This window comes from Myxocyprinus asiaticus, chromosome 6 (assembly GCF_019703515.2).
Source record: "Myxocyprinus asiaticus isolate MX2 ecotype Aquarium Trade chromosome 6, UBuf_Myxa_2, whole genome shotgun sequence".
NCBI classification, from domain to species: Eukaryota; Metazoa; Chordata; class Actinopteri; order Cypriniformes; family Catostomidae; genus Myxocyprinus; species Myxocyprinus asiaticus.
In genome coordinates, this window is record NC_059349.1 from 40,959,663 (window position 1) to 40,986,466 (window position 26,804).

Consider the following 26,804-nt stretch of genomic DNA (forward strand, 5'->3'; position numbering starts at 1 on the left):
ACTCTCACGTCAAGCTTCGATTCAAAGAGGCAAGGAGTAGCAGAGAAAATCTAAATAATCTGAATGCTGCTGGCAAGACCAACAAACCTGTTTATACCACCAGACTTGACTCTTGCCACAGTTTCATTTCAACAGCAGCCAAAATGTAATATGTGACCAGCATCACACAAAGCCAATTGTCCCATCTCACCCTAAGAAGAATAAAGTGCAAGAAACCATTTCTCTCCATGTGAGAATACCTCATCAGACCCTTCCATCCACCTAACCTGTGTCATGCCGATTTCTGTCTCCCTAGTATGGTTATGTTTTGGGGTAGGTGTAGGAGTGGGCTTTAAGGATAAGGACCAATGACTCCCAACTATGGTTAGGGTTAGGGGTGGGCTTTTGGGATAAAAACCAATCAGGTAGTGTTGAGTAAGAATCTGGAGAGGAGTCAGATTTCAGCACATCGGCAGATGGCTAACCTTTCCAGCAATTCGTTTTGGAGAATTAGCATGCTAGCGTTTAAGTAAATTGCTCACATAAATCATTTTAGACGTTAATTACAATGCACTTGGCAATCATTTATTTCTCTCATAGCTCTATTTTACAATTTACAAACTAGATAAAAAAAGACCATAAATAAATGACGTTTCCTGTACCTACATTTATGAAATAAAAAATGGAAGAGAGGGAAAACAATGACAGTATTCACACAATTATGCACAATGTTAAACTTAAATTCTAGATCAGCTGAGAAAAATGACTTGTTAGAGTGTTCCTCCAGAATAAACTACATTAAGAGACTTGGCACGGTACAATCTATTGAATTTCTCTCCTCTCACATTCATTGCATATTCCAAACAGGTCCTATAAGGCTGACACCAAACAGTGAGGAGGGAATATAGAAGGATGAAACAAAAAATGACAAAAAGAAAGAAACGTATTCAAGGGCAGAGCAGAGGCTTTTCAGATGAGAATGAATCACATTAAAAAGAACCCCCTTGGATTAAAGAGTCTCTCGAGCTGGACGGAATGAATCAGGTTGACGTGAAACAGAGCACACTTGAAATGTTAAGAGTTTTTTTTCCCCCTTATTATAAACATTCCTGTAATAAGTTTATTTTAGGTACAAATAACGTGCCTCTCCTTGCAGTCCACTTTCAGACCATTCAAATTAGCGCAACTCATTCCTGTTTGAGTCAAATGGCCCAAATAAATGTGCCATGTTTTAGTTGCAATCCCCAGTCTTGACATAAGAAGCAAAAAACAACAGTGGTGTACAAAGCAAACAACTCCAGTATGTTTATCTTCAGCGATTAGCGACAACTCAAGAGTTCTGTAGTTTTAGCACACATAATGAGATTTTGTCCTTTGTGTATGCATCTCAAAACAAACTGTGATCCATTAAAGAGAAAACAAACACTGCACTGAGAATGAAGAGCTTGAAGATATTCTGTCAAAATGTCTACACTGTGCAGTAGCGAGACAAAATGAAAAATTTTCATTGTAATCTCTCACTGAATCTCTTAGGAGACAACCGAAGGGCCCTGCATGCTCTTCGGGTTGTTTGTCATTTGTTTCCAATTTCCCATTTCGGAAAAGTTTGGCATTCAGCGGGAATCATAGGAATTGAAGTCCTTTGTCCTAGTGTTGGATAAATGTAGTTATTGCAACTGTGCTGAGTTTGACAGAGGATATCGCTGCGGAGAAGATGTATGAAGGTGAATCTGAAGAGAGAGAGAAAAGAGAAAATGACTAAGATTTGGGATTCAAAGACTATACCATAAACAGACCAGGACTTGCACAGATATACAGCATTAATTTAAGTAATCCTAAGAGTATGGAAACTAAAAATGCTCTGTTTGCTCTGTTGCTGGGGAGCATGAGAGAAAAATACATTTAACATTTTTGGCTCCATTTTCATTTTAAGCTCATCCCAACAAATGGAACTGAGCTCTGCCAATATATTCCCCCATATTCAACTGTGCTGGTTCTAATCCCACCTAATGAGTGGATAAATAACTGCAGGGGACAGAGGGGAAGTAGAGCAGATCTCATAAACAGTGGGTCAAACTTGTTATTTTGTGCTTACCTTAGCTCAGCTATGATGGAACTTCCAGTAAGGGAGACATGTGTTGATTTCACGGCCCGCCAAAAGTCTCCCGAGACAAAGAGACGAGGGCAAGAGTGAGGGAGACATAGATGGAGCGGGAGAGTGAGAAAAGGGGGACCGTTGAGACCGAGGTGGAGAGAGAGAGATGTAAACCGAGGGCAGCATTTTCTGTTCCAACCGGTGCGCATGAGTTCCCAGCCAAGTGGAGAAGTATGGAGAATTGCAGAGTGGAGACAGATATTCCATTCGGAAGGGTGGGGAGACCTGGAGACCCTCCAGAACTGGCTGGGAGATGTCTTCCTTTGTGGACATTGGGAAGATGAACACCTCTCAGAAATCCCCAGAACAAAAGCATTAACAAGTGTGTAAAATCTTTATCTCTGATGCCTCCGTTTTGAGTGTAAAAAAAAAAACAATCCAGGTGCCGCTGACTCTAGTAACCGTGAAATGGCAGAAGCGGATGAAAAAATTCAGTACTATTTATAAATTTACAGTACTTACAGACACATACATACAAAATAAAACAATCGAAAAAAACAAAACAGAGAAACTCTTTTGTAGTGTCATTAAAATGAAGGAACCCATGAAAAGCTTCCTAAAATTGTATCCAGAGCATTAGTACAGCGTGGGTCAATCCTCTCGATGGGCAGGGATGACGTTATTTAAAGAAAGTGCTGCATTGTTTCTCTGAAATAGTTTTCTGTTTGTTTTCTTTTTCGTTCATTTTCTAGAATTTAATTTAAAGTGCATGGATGAGGTAAATGGATTTTCTTAGAAACCAAAATAAAAAAAAACTAAGTCCAAAGTATGTTTTGAGTTTGTGTTCTGATCCCGTGGGTTCAGACAGGAACCATCCTGTCTTGCATTTGTTGCATCTGGGACAGCATTCCCTGCACGCTGCTGAGGATCTTTTCCTGGTGTGCGGAAGAGGAGATTCCTATCCGAGCCATGTCTCTGTTCAATGAAACACAAGATAGAGGTGATGAGAACAGACAGTCGCTTTATTCTAATTTGCTCTCTGCAAACAGAAAAGTTATCCCTCTCTCCTTATTTGCTTTTAACATGAAATCTAAGAACTCTGGCTGTACATTTGCATGTCAGAGTAGAATTTTCTCAGGAACTTCTCATGGATTGCCATCTATAGGGTTTTTGCATGGAAATGTGACAACTGAACCCATATGTCAAGACTGTGTATCCCAGAGTGCTGATTTAAAAGCTGTTTTTCCATCTCTAGCATTAATCAAAAGCACACGCAATGCCCTTTATGTCCAAAATACACACATAAAATGTCTCCTAAAATCTCATTTTTTGTTTCACGGAAGAAAGTAGGTCAAATGGGTTTGAAACATCATGAAAGTGAGTAAATGATCATTTTTGGGTGAACTATCACTTTAAGAGTGCCCAGTATTTGCTCATGTGACTCACTCTAGTGTCATATGGACCACTGCTTCTGGGGTGGTGTAGCCAGCAGCGGTGAAGTTGTCCCTGTAACGCTCCATGTTTATGGCTTGCAGCCAATCGGCAACTGAGCCAAGGGTGGAAGTGAATTCTGGACTGCTGGGCTCCAAGAGGGTGGTGTTGGGTCTACAAAAGAAAGAGAGACTTACTTAAGAGTCCCAAAAGATTGGGCTGGCTCTCTGTTGCCCACTTTTAACTTATAAAAGAACTATAAAAGACTTTATAGGTGTATGCATCACTTCATTGGAACACGTTTATATAACAGCACCAGTCATGCATGTAACATGCACTTATGTACCACATCTCAAAATGCTTTTATAGCTATCCATCACCTGTAAAAAATAAGACTCGGCCTGACACACAGTAGAGTGGGGTCCAAAAACCTGAGACTACTAGTTAAAATGCTTTTATAAGATTGAGTAAAATGTTTCTATTACAAAATATATGATCAGGATTGCAATTAAAGGGATTGTTCAACCAAAAATAAAATTCTCTCATCATTTACTCACCCATTTACTATGCCATCCCAGATGTGTATGACTTTTTTCTTCTGTTGAACACAAAGACTTTTAGAAGAATATTTCAGTGCTTTTTGGACCTTTAACATTTTGGTACTCATTCACTTGCATTGTATGGACCTACAGAGCTGAGATATTCTTCTAAAAATCTTAGTTTGTGTTCAGCAGAAGAAAGAAAGTCATGAACATCTGGGATGGCATGAGGGTGAGTAAATGATTAGATAAATACAATTTTGGGGTGAACTATTCCTTTAACATGAATTTAAATACATGTCCCCCTTTAGCATTCATGATATATGCAAAATGCAATTATGGAATGCACAAGTTTGTGCAAAAACCGATGATCAGTGTTTTTCCAGTATTATTAGAGAATGTTCCAAAGAGCATCTTGTGTGCTTCAATGGAGGCAAGAAAATCGGACTTTTGTATCTGACTTTACCTCGCCATCTCTCCCCCTGTCCTTTTCAGGCTGTTGGGGTTACGGATCAGTTTGTCCAGCATGTTGACTATTTGACTAAACTTTGGTCTCTCTGCTCGCTCTTTCTGCCAGCAGTCCAGCATCAACTGGTGCAGAGAAACCGGACAGTCCATTGGTGGTGGCAGCCTGTAACCTTCCTCAATTGCCTTTATCACCTAAGGCAAACAGGACGGCATACAAAACAGGAAGTTAAACACAAAAATTTAAAACAATTACAAACATTAAAGTTTTGAATCAAACACGTCTGTTCCCTGATGGAACACTTACATCCTGGTTACTCATGTCCCAGTATGGCCTCTCTCCGTATGACATCACTTCCCACATAACGATGCCGTAACTCCACACGTCGGAAGAGGAGGTGAACTTCCTGTACGTAATAGCTTCGGGGGCGGTCCAGCGAATTGGAATCTTGCCTCCCTGTGATTGATAGGTTCCTGTTAATTCCTTCCAAAAGAGATAGCAAACACATGCATGGAGGTTAATCACACACACACACACACACACGCATGCACATACACTCGCACATACGCAATGCTGGGGTTAGTTTCTATATCTAAACTACTTGAATAGATACTAGCACTCCTTATAAGCAAAGCAGCCACATACATGCAGGTTAAATGCTTCAGCGTAACTGGTTAGAAAGCTTGCGTTTGGGTTGTAAACACAAGCACAAACAAATTTAGGTTGTTCAGCTTACTCTGGTTGTATAAGCAGCATCCGGGTCTTCCTCCAGAACTCGAGACATGCCAAAGTCAGACACCTTACACACCAGGTTACTGTTAACCAGGATGTTGCGTGCTGCCAGGTCACGGTGGACGTAGCTCATGTCAGACAGATACTTCATTCCTGAAGCGATACCACGCAGGATGCCAACCAGCTGAATTACCGTAAACCGACCATCATTTTTCTACAGCAAAGAAACAGTTAAATCATGTTTAAATCAATACACTAAACCAGAAGGCTTCAATGCTTAAAAATGGCATGCTGGAAAAGTGGCTGGACTCACCCTGAGAAAAGCATCCAGGGATCCGTTTTCCATGTACTCAGTGATGATCATAACTGGTTTACCTGTACAGAGCAATATAAAGGTTAGGAATATTTGTATACTTAAAGTTTAAATAGCATTTCATCAGTGTACCAAAACATTCAGATCAGTTGGAGTTATGCTAATCTATACTAATCTGTTTTCATTTGAAACATTTTCAGTTTCCTAACATCAGTTGAGAATGTTGTCTCCATTTTCGGTGAGGAAAACGCAGATCCAGTGAGTATGAGAGGTGTAAACATAGCAAAATCAATGTGTTTTAAAATGAAAATGTATTAGTGTGAAGGTGGCCTTACTTTGAACCATTCAGGGTTGGATAATCATGTTTCAGAACCAATCGTATGCTTTAGAAACTCTAGAAACTTATGCTTTTTTCTCCATGTTTTGGAGACTATGAAATATTTTAATAATCAAAGGTACCACTTTTCAAAAAGTGATTTATTACCTACAGTGTGTCAATGAATAGCAAATAATGGTGCATTTTTGATTGTTTGTTAGTAGCTGCATGCATTAAGGCAAGTATGTAATGAAATATTCAAGATTAGGGGGAACCAAATGCAAAATCTCCAGAATCTGTGGTTACGGCCCTGCACTTATCAGCATGTTTGAATGACACTACCTAATCAAGCCTTAAAATACCCGTTCTCTAGCCCACCCCCTTTTCTCACACACTCTCCTCTCTTCCTCTCCGCTCCTGTTTGCGAGTGGGATTTCTGTGTGCGTTTGCTTACTGAATGCGGCCGTTGCTTGAGGCTATCAGGGCTGGATTCCCACATTACCTGCCAGTCACTACTGAGACAAGGCAACTCTATGGCAACAAGGCCCCTTTCATAGAGCCGAAAGGAAGGAGAGCAGGGGCTTTACAATAGAGGACAATAGCATCCGCACACACACACACACACACACCTACACAGAGCCGCTCACAAATGCATACACACATACACACTTCACCTCCGAGGAATCATTTTAATGTTTGAGCGGTGCCTTCATTATGCAAATACAATCTTGAATTTAGTGCCAGCGCATAAAAGACTGCGCCCACCATGCCCGTCTGTGAATGATTTCTGCTGAGACGGCTGGCATCCTCTCTCTCTAACTCTCACTCACTCTCTTCGAGGCTTAGGGGCATTTTGTCTTTATTTATTTAGGACAATTTCTACATCATTAGTAATTTATTTAACAGGTTTAATTGGCCCTGTTGGAGGCGTAGGCTGCAATGAAAGGGGGCTGACATTGTCTGTTTGTAATAACAGTTATCCTGAAGACACTACTCCAGCCATGCTGAGGATTATGGGAAGGGCTGCTACTAATAAACAGCACAATAATAGTGTTCACTGAGCTAGCTATAAGACAGTAGCTCTGTTAAAATATTTTTTAGTATGCTGGAGAATGTGTAGTCATAACTATGCTGAGCACGTTCATATATTTTGGAGCTGCCCAAAAGTAACCTTTTTCTGGAATAGTATTCAGTTAGAGATGAAACAGATTTCACATCCCAAGGCAATTTTTAACGATGTACCTTGGCAATTCAAATAATACTTTGAAGAAGGATAGTATCTTATGGTGTTTAGTCCATGTGTGTTAGCTTTAAGGTTTGTGTACTCCTCAACGTTCAGAAAATCCACTTTTAGTGTATATATGCATTTAATTTTTACAGCCTTTCTCTTTTGGGAAAACAGAACAAAAATATTGATGACTCATCTTGCACTACACAGATTTTTGTCCAGTCAAATGCTTTCTAGAATGAGAATGTCCCTCCTCCTTCCATCAACCAACAAGTAGCAAAAATGACGAAACTAAAGCCTAAACTAAACAGAAAACTATGCTCATCAAGCGATTTCATATGGTTTTTAGTGCTGAAAATTATTTATTATGATACTTGAATGATTTATTACATTACTGGGAGAAATGGAATAACGCTATAAAAATTAAGAATAGGAACTAAATATAGTTAGTCTATAATTTTATATGCTTACAGTATGTAATTGTCTAAGCAGATACCCAACCTTCCTTTTTTTTTTAGGTTTGTTTCATGTTTTTAAGTAATATATATATATATATATACACACACACACACACACACACATACACACACACTCACTGAGCACTTTATTAGGAACACTATGGTCCAAATAAAGTGCCCAATGTGGTCTTCTGCTGTTGTAGCCCATCTGCCTCAAGGTTTGACATGTTGCACAGATTGTCAGCCTTTCTGTCAGTCTCCGTTGACCTATCTCATCAACAAGGTGTTTCCGTCTGCAGAACTGCCACTCACTGGATGTTTTTTTTTTTTTTTTTTTAAGTAAATTCTAGAGACTGTTGTACATGAAAATCCCAGGAGATCAGCTGTTACAGAAATACTTATACCAGCCCATCTGGCACCAACAATCATGCCACAGTCCAAATCACTGAGATTAATTTTTTTCCCCCATTCTGATGGTTGATGTGAACATTAACTGAAGCTCCTGACCTGTATCTGCATTGCACTACTGCCACACGATTGGCTGATTAGATAATCGCATGAATAAGTAGGTGTACACGTCTTCCTAATAAAGTGCTCTGTGAATGTATATATACATGTATTTATCAACTTGTAAATTGGCAATAAAACTTCCTCAGGACATACAGTGTGTGTCTTCTCTTTTACTTTCTGTTTCACTCCTACTCTCTCTTTCTCTGTAACCCATCTGTTGGCATTGTCTTCACTCATACATCACAGAAAGGTCAGGGATTTGCTGGGGCTGTCTGGAGAAAAGATGTGACTCAGTGGGATTGTCACATGTACGAAGAAGCACCTTCATATAGAAGCAAAACTCTCCCACCATAACAACTCAAAAAACATCTTCATCATTTTGTTTCTGTGGCTGAGTTTCTCACCAGGGCTCCTCAGCAGTTTAACAGCGAATGAGCCATCACCATGAGGAGACACTAAGAGTGTTCTTCAGTCCAGCTGTCGAATGCAAAGCATACTAATGCAAATCACTGCTCTGAGTTCTCCACTAACACACACACTGTACCGGTTTCTCTGCATATTATAAGCTGTTTTGCCGGGTGAGAGCCAACCACAACTGGACCCCTGAGGGTTTCTCAAATATACATAAGAGAGTCAACTTTCAATCAATAATGCCATATTAAAAGGTTTGATGTCGGGTCTGCCAGTCAGCCAAGATTCCATTCTGGTAATGGGAAGGGTGCATTACAAAAGACAGGTTTGATTTTCATCAAATTGGAAAAATGGGGAATGCGTCATTTCTTTAGCACAGTTCCAAAAGGCATTAAGATGCAAATAGGAAGCAGGCATCAATGGTAAAAAATTTAGGAACAAAGTGCTCCAATTTTCAATCAAAGGCTTTTGATGCACAAGTAAAAAGTTGAAATGAAAACCATTAGCTTGTGAAAGACATTTCGTGAAAAATGATAAATGGTAGATGGTAAAGCACACTGCCTGAATTGTGAGAAGGACATGATTTGCAAAAGACATGCAAACGTAAGAAAAAATTCAGGATGAAAGGCTATGGTCACCAGGGCAGATACTTCAAATTTTACATTTGTTTCCCACAATCCATATATATATATATACACACACACACACTGTATATACTGTATATATACACACACACTTAAAAGACTCACATTTGGTGACGACTCCCTCCAGTCTGATGATGTTGGGGTGGTCGAACTGACCCATGATGCTGGCCTCGCTCAGGAAGTCCCGCCTCTGTTTGTCAGTGTATCCTGCTTTGAGGGTTTTTATGGCCACACAGATCTCTCGCTTTCCAGGCATCTTCAGGCGCCCGCTGCACACCTCCCCGAATTCTCCTTCAAATGGAAAAATCAAGTTTGAATAAAAAGATTCTGCAGTACGTAATGACGCATGTGACCTGTCTGGAACAGTACGCTTACATTTCACTGTAACAGTTGTGGTCTAGCTACATTCACTCTGACAGACAAAAACACGGAAGGAAAAACAGCAGGTAATTTGCTCACCGATGCCGATGACCTTTTCAATCTTGATGCAGGAGGCGTCGATTTCTTTGGCGAATTCACGGACGGCTTGATTGGGGTCCTCGTAGGTGAAGGGGTCCACATAGATCCGAACCCCTGTTGGGAGAAGGAGAGAAGGAGAGAGAGGTGACTATATGTTATATGGGGAAAGGAGAGAAGGAGAGGATAGCTGGCTGACAGACAACATGATGAAAATACCACATCTGTTTTTCATTCTCCTCCCTTTCTCTTGTTGGCTTCTGTCTATCCTTCAGCACATTGAGAATGAGAATACCTCATTGTCTGTGTGTTTATCACTGCATTACCTGGATGCAAATGCCTCTCCTCATCAGAGTCCTGTTTGGCTTTGCTGTATTTGCTTCTCCTGTTAACACATTGAGATAAGAGAGATTTTAAAAATCATTAAAAAATATATAAAAAAACAGTAATCTCACTCCTCTAGAGATTGAAAGTTGTCTAGAGTCAAATAATGTGCTTAGATTACCAAAGTCTGCAATCAAAAGTCTCAATCAATCAAATTCTTCAAAGACCAAATCATCTGGGTTTTGCTCTCCACATTTTAAGAGCTATAATTTTGTAGCTCTTACTGTATGTCTCATTTGTTTCTATTTAAATTTTACATTTTAAATTTAAGGAATTTCAGTAGAAACATGTGAGATAAAGTTGATATTTAGATGAAACATATTTGAGTACTCCATTAAGTCTCAGACATATGAAAGAGCAACCTATGAGAAATGAATTCTTCCTTTGGGATTACAGCTGAAGTATTTCTTCACCCAGACTAACTGGAACATCTGTGAGACAATGTGGACAGACTCATATACTGTTCCAAGCCATTGTAGCAGGTCAAATTTCTGAATGACCTTTCAGCCTTTTCCATAAAAGTAGGGCCGTAAAATCAGTCAGGCTAATAAAGCTGCAGAGAGAGTAGACCTTCAAAGCGGAGAGAAGGTTTGTTCACGTACCAAGTCCGCTGGCATTTTATCTGAAATCAGGAGGGCAGCAATCATTATTCGTAACTGGAGGGACTTTAAGAAATTCCAGTTTTTTGAAGACAATTATTATATTTTAAGAGTTTCATTCTGCTTGGCTTCAGTGCGAAGAAATAAAATTGTAGCTGGATGTGAAAAACAAGAAATGTATAATCAACCACTTGCGTTGGTAGTGGACTTAACGAGGACTACACACAGGTAAGCAGTTATCATGCTATGGCTTTTAAGTCATACTAAGTTTTATATTGTGCCACCTGCCCCCACTTTTCATATTGTTCATACACCCCTGTCTAAAATAATTAAGAGACAAAGAAAAAGCAAGAATGAGGTAAAGGAATGGAGAGTGAAGATTAAAATTTATCAAGTGGCCAAAAGAGCAACACAATCTGTCCCTCCACTAAAAAACATTCCTCTCTGTCTATCTACAGTAGAAGTAGACCGATATATCGGTTTTATGATTAATCGGAGCAGATAGTTGCTTTTTGGAACTATCGATTATTGGCAAAAAGCTATGCTGATAGTTGCCGATAGTTCTTTTTATTCCTACATGTTCCTCTTTGAATTATTTTTAATAATTGATGCGATTGCATGCAAAGAAAAATGTGACTATGTGGAAACGTCCCTCGTCAGCACATACATCATGTCTTCAACTTCATATATTGTGTATAATAATAATATGTAGGCTATTAAAAACTTAATTCAGTAAATATAAAAAATAGAGCATTATAACGGAGCCAAGTCTCAAAATAAGAATTCCCGATGTGTTTTAGGCTTGTTTAGTGATAAAGTTCCCATGTTGTGCACGTTTTTCTGATCACTGTTGGGATTTTGGTTGAAAAATAAACTACATCTGAGATTTTATTAATTTTGTACTCTGGCCTCTTTGTCTGTACCGACTAAGAAAATGTTGTAACATTCTATGAATCGATTTTAAAAACTATCTACTGATCAATCGGTTATCTTAGTAATCAGTATTGGCAAAATCCACTATCGGACGACCTCTAGTCTACAGTAATATAAATGCACTAGTATGCGCAATCTTCAAAGTTCCCATTTCACCCAATCACCTGCTGACCCCTTGGGGCCAAATGCTGACCATTTTGCATGGGCACACAAGGCACAACAAAAGCAATGGAACAGATAACAACCCAGCCCAGGACGCTGCCCTAACCGAGGACTCCCTGCTGGGGATTGGGTCACCTGCCTGTATATGGAGAAGAGGGGTGGGTTAGAACCAAAAAAAACCTCTCTGGAATGCACAACTGCTGTTATTGTTTTTTTAGTGCGTTCTGGCGTTGACAAAGGCCCCCAAGGTTCGAGGTTAGTGAAGGAACAAAAAGGAGCGAGGGAGGGAGAGGGGCATATCCACAGGTTGAACAGGAGGAGAGAGCCAGGCTTTAATGCCTGAGTGCTCCGCTCAAGCTGGAAATAGCTCTGCCTGCAGGGGGCCATGCCTTCCTGGGAGCAGGCCCTGCCATCAGCCAGAGCGCCCAGTACACATTATTTTAGGAACAAGGATATGATCAGGTGTGCTATCCAAGTACTGAAGCGAGTAACCTGCGGCTTTGTGTGGGGTTGTACACCCTACACCCCCCACGATTGAGCAGTTGGTGTCTGCTCAAGGTAAGAAGAGCAGGGCAAAGGTGAGAGCTACTGAGGAGGTGTAGTCTTGTCTCCCACTGAAGGGATCCAGTGAGGAAGTGCTTAATGGCTGCTTGGCCGAAACAAAAGCCCTATTCATTAGCTTTGATTGTTATTTTCACTGTGAACGAGGCTGATGCTGCTTGAAGATTATTATCACCGCTGATAATGATACAATGTCAACAATTGTAAGAATAGAGACTTTCACCGCTGTTTGTGAAAGTGTAAATGTGTTTAAAAGTAGGGTTTTCAAACCTTTTGACTAATTTCTATTGCATTTCCAGTCGATCATAATTATGTAGTATCCTCAAGATTATTCAGTAAGGATTTTTTATATTTCAAAAAATATATAGTTTTTAATCATTTTACAGTGATTGCACTCGGATAATTTCTAACCAAGAGTAATTTCTACTCAGTTAAATATTTTGTATAGTTGAGCATTAAAAAATAAAAATATAAGCGTTGTTGAAATTTTCATCAGTTTTCCATGACTTTTTAGGATTTTATCAACTTCAATGACTTTCCCAGAAGTGGATATCACAATTTTATACAATTTTAAATCCTTTCATCATTATCATTATATCATTTTATCAGTCCAGGCCTGGCTATCACAGTTTTATAGTTTTATAGAGATTACACTCATAGAGGAGTTCTATAAACCTCTATAAACCGATCAGCCACAACATTAAAACCACCTGCCTAATATTGTGTAGGTCTCCCTCATGCCACCAAAACAGCACCAACCCACATCTCAGAATAGCATTTTGAGATGCTATTCATCTCACCACAATTGTACAGAGCGGTTATCTGAGTTACTGTAGACTTTGTCAGTTTGAACCAGTCTGGCCATTCTCTGTTGACCTCTTTCATCAACAAGGCATTTCCGTCCACAGAACTGCTGCTCACTGGATGTTTTTTTGTTTTTAGCATCATTCTGAGTAAATTCTAGAGACTGTTGTGTGTGAAAATCCCAGGAGATCAGCAGTTACAGAAATACTCAAACCAGCCCATCTGGCACCAACAATCATGCCACGGTCCAAATCACTGAGATCACATTTTTTTTTTTCCCCATTCTGATTGTTGATGTGAACATTAACTGAAGCTCCTGACCCGTATCTGCATAATTTCATGCACTGGACTGCTGCCACATGATTGGCTGATTAGATATTCGCATGGATGATTGTTTGTGCCAGACAGGCTGGTTTGAGTTTTTCTGTAACTAGGAGAGTTTTGCTTTTATATGAAGGGGCTTCTTCATACATGTGACAATCCCACTGAGAAACATCTTTTCTCCAAAAAGCCCCGGCAAATCCCTGATCTTTCTGTGATGTATCAGTGAAGACAATTCCAACAGATGGGTTACAGAGAAAGAGAGAGAATGAGTGAAACAGAAAGTAAAAGAAAAGACACACCCTGTATGTCCTGAGGAAGCTCTTTTTAATTTATTTTTTTACTTAAGTTTTATTGCCAATTTACAAGTTGATATACGATTATCTGATCAGCCAATTGTGTGGCAGCAGTGCAATGCAGATACGGGTCAGGTGCTTCAGTTAATGCTCACATAAACCATCAGAATGGGGAAAAAATTTTATCTCAGTGATTTCGACAGTGGCATGATTGTTGGTACCAGACAGGCTGGTTTGAGTATTTCTGTAACTGCTGATCTCCTGGGATTTTCATGCACAAAAGTCTCTAGAATTTACTCAGAATGGTACCAAAAACAAAAAACATCCAGTGAGGGGCAGTTCTGCATATGGAAACGCCTTGTAGATGAGAGAAATCAACAGAGAATGGCCAGACTGGTTCAAACTGACAAAGTCTACAGTAACTCACATAACCGCTCTGTACAATTGTGGTGAGAAGAATAGCATCTCAGAATGCTATTCTGAGATGCGGGTTGGCACTGTTTTGGCAGCACGAGGGGGACCTTCACAATATTAGGCAGGTGGTTTTAATGTTGTGGCTGATCAGTGTATATTTAGGAGCTTAGCATAACTAGAAAAAAATAAATAAATACAGTATTCACTTTTAAAATATCCATGACTTTTTTTTAAATATCTTATCCATTTTGAAGACTTATCCAGGCCTGAAGTCACAATTTTTAAATTCCCTGATTAATTCCAGGTTTTTATAACCATGGGAATCCTTTAAAAGAGGCTCACACAAAAACAGGAGGCCGTCGATCAGGTGAATGTATCTGTGCTCTGATAATAACTGCAGTAGGAGTGTGGCTGGCCGAGAGAGTGAGTTTGACATGAGAAAAAGTTGTTTGATTAAGGTAAAGCAATCGTGACATTTTGCCTGTGGGAGTATGACAACCGTTCTGATTGAGTGTGGCACATGCACGTATAAGTATGCACACATGTGGACACGCACACGGCCATTCTACCACCTGTCCCTGACTCCCTTAGGAAGGTGAGCAGAGGACATGTTTCCTATGGATTAAAACATACACGGCACATGGACCCACTGTAGCACAGCAGAGACTAATCAGGCTGAGCTGCCAATGGCATGTCACAATACCACCAGCTACACCACAGGGAAAAAGAGAGAGAGAGGAGGGGAAAGAGAAGGATGAAGAGCCGTGAGAACCAGCAAAAAGAGATTGATGGACAGGTAGGGAGAGAGAAAGACAGCAGGGGCAAGACAGATAGATACAGAGATAGAGAGAGACTGATAGAGAATGACAGATAGGGTGAGGGAGAGGTGATGGAGACGCCCACAGGGACAGAGGGAGGACGGTTTCCTGTTGCAGAGTATCTGATATGATTGACGCATGGCTGAGCCAGGTGGCTTACCTGCGGCTGATGATGAAGACTCCGATGAAGATGAGCAACAAAATCACGCTGCCTATCACAGACACCAGCAGGACGGTGGAGTTAGCGCCGTCTCCGATGATAGGAGAGGGAACTGAGAAGAAAATGATTAATAAACAGAAGTTAATTATCTGAAATGTGTAATTCAGGGTTCCAACACTTTTTAATCAAGAAATTTCCATGACCATTCCAGGTCCATTTCCAGTGGTTTGCGATTACTGGATAAAAACTGTAAAAAAAAATTCAATTTCAGACCAATTTCCGAATTAATCATTCAGACCAGTTTATTACAAAATCAACACTAATGATTTGCTGAAATTTATATGGTTTGCAAGCCAATTTTACTCTACACAAGAGCAATTTTTAGTCAATTAAATACTTTAGAGCAGAGCATTACCTGAAAAATGTATAGTCACTATATGAATTTCCATGAATTTTCCATGACTTTTATTACTTTTCCAGGACTGGATTTGTTTTTATTTATTTTTTTATTCTCTAAAAGTTTCAGGTTTTCCATGACTGTGTGAACCCTGATAATTATCATAACGTTGTTTATTAAATTTGTCTGCATTTTTACATATTAAAATTCGCCCCTTAATGTAGCAAAATGTATTTAGGTGAAATACATGATTCTGTTTTCATTAAATGTTTTATCATTACAGAGTTACACATGCCGTTTCATCAGCAAAGACCAAATCCTGCCTCTTTCAAGTTGCTGTTTTGAAACAGCCTAGTATCAAATCTCCAAAACATTCCATCCGTTTTGGAATTTACTTTAAAGTGCCTTTAAAAATACCAGAGACTTTGTACTGAGCAAACAAAGAAACTATCGTAAAGAAAAATAAAAAATAAAAACATACACAGAGGCTATAATTATGTTACTTTAGAGAAAAAGTTTCCGGATGAGTGAGTGATTCACCCTAAAACTTAACACTCCAGTCTCTAATTGTGTGAACAAAGACTTGCCATTGTCAGTTGCAATGCCATATTAGTAACACACGTACACGTCAACCTACCTGAGTTGGTCATGAACTCAAAGGGGGCGCTAAAGTCTCCATAGCCAGCGGCTGTGCGCGCTCGCACGTGAAACACGTAGGAAGTGAGTGGGCTCAGGCCTTTGATCTCAGCGCTGCGGGATGAGGTCTTCATTATGCGATAGCTCCGCTCATTCTGATCCTGATTGGATAAGAGAAACAGGAAATGTTAAACAAGCCTCTGGGATTGGTTGCTGGGGTTTGTTTTATTTAGAATCAAAGCCTGATAAAACAAAAACGGAAGAGGGGTTTGTTTAAGGTCTGACAAAGAAACTACAGCCAGGCTTTTGTAGGGAAAACCGCAGCTTCATTGTTCAAAAACAAGGCTGCCATCTTTGTTTTCGCTTTCTCCCTTGGGTGTAACCAGAATTTGCTTGTTCAAAACTCCCGTTTCATCACTACATCCAAACCACTTAAACGCTGTTGAATTCGGACCAAAACAAGCAAAGGAAACTAAGTTTAATTGTTTTTTCTTCGATGTCCCCTAATGCTTGCCTTATAATTGTTGGAGCACAGAACAAGAACCTTTGTGTCCTAGTTTTGTGTGAATGTCAAGGCATGTAAGTGTGTGCTAATGTGTGTGTTTGAAATGGAAAACCTCAGAGAATGAGGAAAAGGAATCTGACCACGGCTGCAATCTGTAATCAGTCAGTCAGAGGAAGACACAGCAGGGGTAGAGAGAGGAGAATGTTGTTATCCTCTCTCTATCCCGAAACCTACAAGCTCCACCCCAGCTCTGTCCATTCACCCCATGCTCTTCCAACCCACCAGTTCACTGGACTCCTGGGAGTGAGTGAGTGAGTCTGGTCTGTCTATGAACTAAAATGCAGCTCTCAGGGTTCCACCTGACCTCATATTGCTCATGTTGAGGACTTAAGTAAAGACTGCATGTTGATTGCTACATTTTAAACTACAGTTTCCAGTGAGCAGCTTACTCATTTGCAAACCTGATCTCATGCTGTTAGCGTGTGATGTCACCATGGCTAATCTTGAACTATATTCTCAAAAGTGCATATCTACTACTTATATAGCTTGATCTAATGCTGTCAGTTTCAGGACCCTGCTAAAAAGACCATTTCAGACTAGCATGAATTTCCATAAAAGAAAAAGCTTAACTGTGTTAAGTTGGTTTTAGCTGGTTTAGGCTGGTCTCCAAGCCTGGCCAAGCTGGTCTATCTTGTCTCCCAGCCTGACCAGCTAATATGTGCCCAAAACAAACCAGCCAACAGACCAGTCTGACCAGGCTGGGAGACAAGTTAAGACCAGCTTAACTGAAAAAAAAAAAAAAAAAAACATTCAACATGGTAAGCTGGACAACCAGCATAGTAATGCTGTTCACCGGCAAAACTTAACCAGTAGAAAGCTTAAGCAAGTAAAAAGGCCTGGTGGGGAAACCAACAAACCAGCATTAAATTATATGAACCAGCATTCAAATCATAAAATACTGGTGTTGTTCTCCCAAGTGAAAAACACAGCTTAAACAAGCCTAAGAAGGCTTGCTGATCTTCACTGGTTTCAGATGGTCCCCCCAGCAGAGCAAGCTGGCCATTCAGCATAACCACGCTGTTTACCAGCAAAACCTGAAGCTAAATGGTGAAGCTAGTCGAACAGCTTGGCTCTTGCTGGTAGTCTTGCTGGTTAAGCTAGTAAGAAGCCTGGTTGGGACACCAGCACACAAGTTCCAATGCTGCGAGCCATTGTCTAAAACACAACATGCTGGTGACTACATTTCCCGTGACTCGTCTCACCTTTTCGTAGTACTTGACCTCATACTCAAGGATGACACCATTGGGTCTTTCGGGCTGTTGCCATGCCAAAGACACAGCATGTCTGGTGATGTCCTTGGCCTGGATGGTGGTAACTGGAGAGGGAGCTGGAGGAGGAACAATGCAAAGAGAAAGAGCTTAGTGTTGCTAGTAGCACTACGACCACCCAATACAGCTGTTTCTGAGAAACATAAACATGCTAGTGCCATAAAGCAATAGAGAACTATGAGAGTGGAGATATTTGTGTAGTCACACAGAGAAAACCTGAAAAACAACTATACATTTGAAGCTATACAGGTTAATGTCTAAAGAAGTAGCGGTTTTAACCACCACGCAAACCACGCAATTGTGTGGGGCCCCGGACATTGGGGGGCCCCCCGGCCCGAGTAGGAAAGCTCATGTTGCTCATATTGAGGTGGTGACATGTCTAGGTACTAGGTACACACGTGAATACGCTGTCTCAGAGTGGTTCATGAAGCCGCCGGGTTCGGGTCAGTAGGACTTTTGGTTCGGATTTGTAATTTATGAAAAAATATACAGGCCTTCCGAACTTGTTTCGCCCACGTGCGCTCAATCACACAGATACGCGCAAATGGATGAGTTAGGGGCCTTTCACACCGAAGTGTTTTTTGCGTGCATCTACTCTGTTTTCCCATTGTTTTTCTATGTAAACACGCACTGGACGAATGTCCTTGATTGCTGTACCGTGTCTCGCTGTTTCTTCAGTGTCTCACGCAGGACCGGCACATTTTTAGACACTGTGTCAAGTTAAAAATAACTTCAGGTTTCAAAAACGCATGTCGAGACACCTGCGTTCTGTTTCATTCATTGCACTGCGTCTAGACTGTTTTTAGCCCAGGTGTCACAAAGATTTAACGTTCAACATTTAAAGTTCAGTCTGCAAAGAGGTGACTGTTACAATTTTAAACATTATCCCAGATTATTCTTACACTAAGCAAAGTTTCAGCGCTTGATAAATGACAGTTTTTTTAGTTTTTCTTATGCTCTAGTGTGCTGAGGGGCCGCCGTGGCTTGTATGTTTACTGTTACTGTAACGAATGTTGCCTACGATGCTTAGCCTACATAAAATACAGCTTTTTGCATCATGATGAACAATACACTGCAGCACTAGAATATAAGCTCCAGGTGAAAGTAAATAAGACAGAACTATATTAATACTGTATACAACAAATCCTCAAAGTAATAATAACAATACTGTATCATATTATTGTAATGACAATCTGGAGAACAATAAATAATTGTTGGGTTATAATATTAATATATACTGTAACAACTGAATTTCAAAATGTTACTGGGTGAAGTAGTAGGTTTTGCACACCCTGTTCACACACACACACACACACACACACACACACACACACACAGTGTTTTGTAAACATATATGTAGGTAAATATTGCTTTTTAATCACTGTATTGTGGAAAAACTGGAAAACATGCATTAATTATCTTTAACTAGATTTATATTTCATTAAACATTTTGAATGTACTTGGCTACAATGGTTGATAGGAAGAATTTAAAATTATGATTTAAAATAAATTTTGTCATTTTTTTAGCAACATTTTTCAAAATGGGGCCCTGGGTTGGTTGGTTGCTTGGGGCCTCAGAAATCGTAAACCCGCCCCTGGCAGTAATTATAGCAAACAACTGTCCCAAACCCTTTCAGAGAACGGTTGTACCGCCAAAATGATGTGCCCTACATAGCAAATATATCAGCATTTTTTATCCACAATTGGGCCAGTGTTTCCAATACGATCATAATTTCACTTTGTTTCTACAGAAGGTTCATTGATGTCATCATCTAGCCAGTACATGCTTATCTGTAATCTTTAGGGCTTTATCAATGACACTTTGCAGTTGCCAAAGGGAATTTAAGCCTGGCTCCAAGACAATTCTGACTCCATTCCTCATTGCTGAGGAAAATTATGATTAGAAGCATATCAGTGTTTAATATACTCCTCCTATAATAATGATTGGTTAAATTAAGCTGATCTTAGCTGATCTGGAAACAGTGCTGTTGGACAAGGTCTGCTCAATATATGGGGCCATAAAAACCAAGAACAGACATTCAGGAGTGAAAGTCTGTTTGAAGAGTGTACTGACAGATGTGACAGCTATCAAAACCAGAGTTCACAAAGACAATGATGTGAGAAAGACACTTGGAAGGCCAAATGGATTGTTAATGAGGTCCCTACATATGCATGCACACAAAACCTCAAAAGCCAGACAAAAAGTCCCTTCCTGTCTCATACTTTCTCACCTGAAATTAAACACATTGTTAAACTTAACAGTCCACTCAGAACAAACAAATGTGACCAGCCAACAAATGTGCATATGCACAGTTTGACCCTGACACATGCTTAGTTACTGTCATAAAAATAAATTCTGACACACATGGCAAAAAGCAATTAAAAATTCTTCTGTGGTGATAAAAAGTAGAGTACTTTCACAGAGAGGAAGTTGATTACATAGTTGATGACTTTAGTGACAAATTTTACACATCAGCCTTACACCAGACCACATGAGGACATCATTCTGGTATGTAAAGGCCCCATGAACTCAAAATTGGATTTTTGTGGAATTTATGCCAGTGTTTTGTAGCTTTTATATGCTAGTATATTCATAAAAAATAAACAAAATTAGCTTTAATATATATTTTATTTAATTATATGTTTATAATATATATATCATAATGTTTTCTTTATATATAAAATAAATGTTATTATATTATTTATATATTATTTGAAAAAAATAAATAATATATAATAATAATGGCTATTAAAAAAAGACACAAAGTCCATACTACATGTTTCAATAGGATATATGTCAACACAGGAAGGAAAACTGGGCACTTAATGTCATTTAGGGGTCTTAAATAATGCAATAACTGTGAGACCATAATTTTCAACAAGACAAACCCTGTATCAGCAGATGGGAAGAGCTTAATTACCATCATAGACAGCCATTTTACTTTATTGACATGAACACACACACACATAGACCCTTACCCGCCTGGTTGGTGGTAACAGTCACAGAAACTGCTTGTTCTGGTCCGGGGCTTTGCTTGGAGACACCGTTTACGGCCCAAATCTCAAAGGTGTAGTTGGTGTGAGCCTGTAGGTCATTTATGGACACCCGGGTGGCTCGCAGGCCCAGCTGCTGTGGGGAAAAATGAATGCCATTGCCGCAGGGCTGACAGCGCTGGCCATCTGAGCTGCACCTCTTGCATATAACATTATAAGCAAGGTCCTGCCTGCCACCGGACGAAGCTGGGGCCGTCCACTCCAGATTTACAGAAGTCTCGTTCACATTGGAAATCAGGTGCTGAGGAGCGGACGGGGGCTCTAAGAGAAAAGAAAGTTGAGAAATATGAGAAAACCACAGCTCTAAGATATTATGACAAATATGCACATGATTTATGCTTTACTTTTGCTACAGTGAAGTTTGGAACAAACAAAACAGGATTATGAGTGCAGCAGAGATTGCTCTCCAAATACACCCTTGGCAAGAGAAACTTCAGTGACATTGAAATGACAAACAAATACACATCCGTACACACCCTTTTATTGCCACTGCAGGCAGATGATGTTACAGGCTATGACACATCCAAGTCTGTTTGTATGCTTTGTGTGCGTGTGTATTTGTGTACGTTAGCCTTGTTTTTCTCTGTGGTGTTTTCGTAAACCAGGCGCTGCTGAATTTAAAGATAATTACATTTACGACAAGCCAGCACCACAGGCGATGCACAGTGCTAGCTGTGCAAAAAGGAAACACACTCAACCCGCAAGAGTGAGGGAGAAAGAGAAATGATTACATCTCCATAATTGAGCAACTTGCTGATAGGAATCTCATAAATGCTAATTTGGTTGCCCTCACTGCCATCTCTGGTATAAGCAAACCTGTGACGTTTTCATGATAAATATGGTTCTTTGAATCAACATTCCCAGGTTCACTTTCTCACAAAGCCTTCCCGATATAATTTTTTATTGGTCAGAGGTTGCTCTTTCATAGCTTGGGAGACCTTAAAATGAGATCTCAGTTCATTTTCAGTTAAGCATGGAATCAAAATCCCGTCAAAAGTATTGCAGTCACAGATCCAAAAATAATAAGCGCAGATAAAAAAATTATAAGCTCAAAAATTAATAAAAATCGCAGATCAAAATATGCGCAGATCAAAATAATTAGCGCAGATCAAAAAGTAACAAGCATGAATCAAAAATATATAAACATTTAAAATATGCTGCAAAAAAACAACAACAGCAAATTAAAGCAAAGCCATCAGAATTGCAAACAAAATCATGTTTTCCTTGGTTATATTACTGTTTTGTGTGCTCTCTGACAAATTTGCTCATATTTTCTTTTTTTTTTTTTTTTTTTTTTGTACACTTACACTGTATTTTTCTTTGCTTTTGTTTCCAAGTTCTGCGCTTGGTTTTCCAAAACTTGTGAGTAGAGTTTCATGTAAATCAAGGGGCATTTTGCATCCCTACTGGTCCACTAGTTCTTGATCAACAGCTCCTCCTCTAGCCAGTCATTCAAAGTGGGGAGGTGACATCACTCCAATGCAACTCTGATGGCTGCTGTTCAATATTATATTATTTTTGGTTGATAGATACGCTGCTTGTGTCTGTTTTGAGTATTTTCTGCCAGCTCTGTGTGTGTGTGTGTTCAAACAAAGTTTTTTTCTTTTTTTTGCAACATATTTTAAATGTGTTTATATATTTTTGATTCATGCTTGTTATTTTTTAATCTGCGCTTATTATTTTGATTTACGCTTATAATTTTTGGATCCGTGACCACAATACTTTTGACGGGATTTTGATCCCATAACTTTGGCTCAGATGTTTTTTCAAAGTCATTAGGAAAAATGTAATTGCAAACAATTGAATAAATTGTTGACATGCAGTAAGAGTACAGTGCTGAATAGCTGAAAGCTCTATATAATTTTATTTATAAAAATAATTCTATAATGTAGAATTATTATTCTGGAATTTACATACAGTCAGGGAGCATGATTAATTGTGTACATTTTTTAACACTTAATTTTTTATATATAATTAATCATACTGAATTAATACATTTAATCGACAGCCTTAAAAATAATTACTGTTTTTAAACAGTTTTCTCAAAGACTCCCCCATCTATTATTGGTCAGTCAAACAGATAGTCCCGCCCCCAATTTACGGCCTTGGTTGAGCCAATGTTGCTGTATCAGGCTGGTTGGGATGTTCAAACAAACAGACCAATGTTTTGATACACTCACAGAGGCACAGAGGGGAATTCACTAAGAATTACTTGTGCCTAATAAAAGCGCCACTCTTTGCATGTGCTGTCTGCATTGGTTTAGCACTGAATTTACTAAAGGAATTATGCAGATCAGGCAATGGTGCAAACACACCCACAAAATCGCTGCTGAACACAATTTGCACATGCATTTCCTTGCGGTCCGATTCTGAGTGCTAGTGGAGGATGCAGCAGACCACTGCTATCAGACACACTTTGGCAGGACTAAACTATCAATGACTACTGTGATCCATACACCTGAATCTTCTCTTCAACATGCTGAAAGTGTGCTTGACTACACCTCACATCTGGATATATGCCAGTTTATAACGCTCTTTTACATCACTTGATAATTATTTGATGAATTATTGCTGATATGATTCATAGAAAATGTACACTAACATCTTTTTTAAATAAATTACTTTCATCTGGCAGTGATAGCAGTAATAGTGCCATGTAAATTGGGCCAGGCAATTTTTGTGATATATATAATAAGCCTAATATACATAGAAAGGAGGCATGTTTGCTCAGGAAGGAATGACAGTTACTTAATTTAAATACTCAAGACTCAATTTTCAGCGCTTAAACTAGATTGAGGTTAGTGAGTAAGACGCATCTTTTTGAAATATCATGCGCAAAAGTGGTGCATCTGTTTAGTGAATTCACCCCACAATACGAATGGCTTACTTAAAGCTGTCTCAGTATATTAAGATGGGATAGGAGGAAGAATTATAAAACATCCAAAAAAATTACACACTTCACCTTAAAGGGGATGGGTGGTATCAAGTACCGCACGACCGACATCAAACTAAGTCAAGAGGACAAACATACTCAAACAGGATGTGTCACATTATCCGTCTTTGAGGTCTCCCCATATGGCAAATGCCATTTTCAAATATCTCCATATCCTCAAAATCATTTTAAGACTTCAAACACATATTTGACCCGGGTCTGGATTAGACTGAATTCCTCCTGGCTGAGCTTTAAGTGTAAATGGTCTTTAAACTCTGTTTAACCTGTATTAAGTATGTGGCTGCTGTACCCACCCTGTAGACTGGGGTGAACCGAGCGCTCTCCCATGGTGGCAAGGTGCCACATGCTCTCTGTGATTGACAGGAGCTGATTAAGTTGACTGGCTTCGCTGCATTTCAAAACGCTAAGGTGAGAGAGAGGTTCCGCTCCGCAAGTGTAATGGGGTCATCTCTCTTTCAACTCTCCACTGTCTGTCTCCCCCTTTATCACCATTAAAAAAATTTCTCCCTTGCTACTTTGTACCATTTTTACCTTGTTTTTTTGTGTGCGGCTTTAGTGTATTGGGTTTCAGTATTTTGCAAGTTAATGTAATCCTGCATAGAGGATAGTGTAAACGTGTGTGGAATGCTGTCCTGGGTGAAGGGCTCGAGGCTCGAGGCTTGACCTGAGCTCGAATACTCCCTCGGACTTAGATTAGTTATTATTAAATAGACAGGAGGACAAAGGAGAGGTGGAGAGATGCCAGAAGACTCAACGCCATGTAGAAGTAAGCAGCTGTTTATATACGCTTACTCTGGTGATGTGATTGGTCTAATTAAATGAACTTGCTTCTCCCGTACCTAGTTTATAAAACTCCATTTCAGTAGTTCACAAGTTAATGTAATCCTGCTTAGAGGATAGTGTAAAGTGTGTGTCTTGCTGTCCTGGGTGAAGGGCTTGAGATTCGAGGCTTGACCTGAGATGAAATACCCCTTAAAAGATGACAGCAAAATGGGACAGCAAGCTGTCGTCTACAGATTCAACAGGAGATAGACTCGAGTGGGGCTGCTAGCTGAGGCAGCCTCACCCTAGGGCCTGTGTCGGGGGATGGGATATTGGGAGGTGCGGGACAGGAGGAGATTGGAGAGTGAATTCAGGTTGAAGCACTGAAGGGACAGCGGCGTTATCGGCCACAGGGAAATTTGCAGAAGGACACCCCTGTGGAAGGGCAGGGTCACCCCGGATGGAGGCGTAAATCCTAACAGCCCAGATTGACCTTAAGTCTCCCTCCAGGTTGTTCGACTGGTGGGCTCTTGCGGCGAATGGTGTGAGCCCCTTAGGAGAAGACTCTGCAGCCACTCGAGCAGGTGAGCCCAACCTGTGATCGAACGGGGGCTCTCACTGCATTCAACCGGGAGAACTCTCGCTGTGGTTTGAACGGGAGAGCCTATGTAGATTGTGCTGGGGGAGTCAGGCCCGCCCGAGTGGGAATCCTAGTCGTTAGGGCAGGTCATCCCGAGTCCAAGGTGCTCGGGACGACCTCAGTCTCTCCTCTGGCAATGGGGAGCCCTCATGGCATTCAAACGGGGGAGTCCTCTCTGCACTTCAAACGGGGGAGCCTTTGAGTGCTTTAGGCGGGCCCGTCCTGCATTGTGGGGACCCCTGTTGCATCCGAACGGTGGGGCCAGCCTGGTGGTCTGACAAGGATAAGGCATGCGTCCCCCTGATCGTGAATGAATTTTGGTTAGCTAATGAGGGCTTGTTGAGCGTGTTCGAATGGAATTGGTTGATGCGGAGGTGCAGGCTTTTGGTGAACTGTTTAGAGAAGACCTGAAACAGCCCGATTGTTGTCAGTTGCTAGGTGGGTGATGGTTCATTTGGTAAGGGTGGCATAATATGGGTTAAGGAGCCATGGAGGCTGAGACACATGGTCTGAATGACGTGCCACGGTTGTGGCATGTGAACGGTTGCGGCACTTGGATGGCGCATTTGTGCTGTTTGCTGTGTAGTGGGAGTTTGTCGTATGGCCCTAAAGATGCCACGATTGTGGCATTTGAACAGTGTATTTGCATTGTTTGCAGTGCAGTAGGAGGTATAGTCCTACAGCTCAAAAGACAACGCATTTGCTGCACTTGAACAGCATGTGCACTGTTTGCAGTGAAGTGGGAGTTTGTCGCATGGCCCGAAAGATGCCACAGTTGCGGTGCTTGGACAGCGCATTGCTCTGTTTGCAGTGTAGTGGGAGGTTTAGTCGCACAGCCCGAAAGACGATGCAGTGCTCTGGTGGAGCACCTAGACTGCACATATGTGCTGCTTAGGGAAGTGTTGAGCCAATAGGAAACATGGTAATGTGGTAAACGTAGTGTCTGTGGAGGCATAAACATAATAGTTTGCTAGGTTAAATGTCGGGAACATATGTGAAACAATGTCAAGAAACATGCTTATTGGGGATACGAAAAATAAAACGCTTAACATGGTAGCGATCAATACTGCAATAACATATGAGCTGCCGTGGCAGCTTCTGTTGAATAGCGAGATTGTTTGGATGGAAGAGCTGTTCTGATGAATGCGAAGTTGCATCCGATGATCCGAGTCACTTCCTGGGTCTCTTAGTGGGCAATGGGCGGGGCTGAATGCCGGAAGACTCGACGCAATATAGAGGTAAGCGGCTGTTTATATACGCTTATTCTGGTGATGACATTGGTCAGATTAAATGGCCTTGCTCCTTCCGAACCTAGTTTATAAAACTCCATGTTGAGTATGTGACGGGGTACTTCTGGATGAACACATACACAAATATAAAAGGCTCAGTTACAGAAAGCTTCAGTTAAAGATATATAAAGCGTAATGTTCTGGTTATTCAGATTTACCTGAATCATCACTCATTTTCCAACCCTGTATCAAGAGCCCCAGTACACATTT

At 40.4% G+C, this 26,804-nt stretch overlaps 1 protein-coding gene across 2 annotated transcripts in view; it reads right to left on the minus strand.

The window, feature by feature from the left end:
- Positions 1 to 542: 542 nt before the first annotated feature.
- epha4a (eph receptor A4a) overlaps positions 543 to 26,804 on the minus strand; it is a 59,261-nt gene continuing 32,999 nt past the window's right edge. Inside the window, exons 5-18 of one of the 2 annotated variants that reach the window (XM_051700441.1) lie at positions 20,876 to 21,211; positions 17,831 to 17,955; positions 16,065 to 16,224; positions 15,031 to 15,142; positions 9,905 to 9,963; positions 9,582 to 9,695; positions 9,228 to 9,413; positions 5,556 to 5,617; positions 5,247 to 5,456; positions 4,817 to 4,966; positions 4,511 to 4,704; positions 3,521 to 3,679; positions 2,075 to 3,049; positions 543 to 1,709 (exon numbers count right to left, since the gene is read on the minus strand). In XM_051700441.1, the coding sequence (XP_051556401.1) occupies positions 2,935 to 3,049; positions 3,521 to 3,679; positions 4,511 to 4,704; positions 4,817 to 4,966; positions 5,247 to 5,456; positions 5,556 to 5,617; positions 9,228 to 9,413; positions 9,582 to 9,695; positions 9,905 to 9,963; positions 15,031 to 15,142; positions 16,065 to 16,224; positions 17,831 to 17,955; positions 20,876 to 21,211 (1,982 nt within the window). In that variant the 3' untranslated portion in view covers positions 543 to 1,709; positions 2,075 to 2,934. Of the gene's footprint in view, positions 1,710 to 2,074; positions 3,050 to 3,520; positions 3,680 to 4,510; positions 4,705 to 4,816; positions 4,994 to 5,246; positions 5,457 to 5,555; positions 5,618 to 9,227; positions 9,414 to 9,581; positions 9,696 to 9,904; positions 9,964 to 15,030; positions 15,143 to 16,064; positions 16,225 to 17,830; positions 17,956 to 20,875; positions 21,212 to 26,804 lie in introns of both variants that reach the window. The other variant, XM_051700440.1, reaches the window with a different exon arrangement.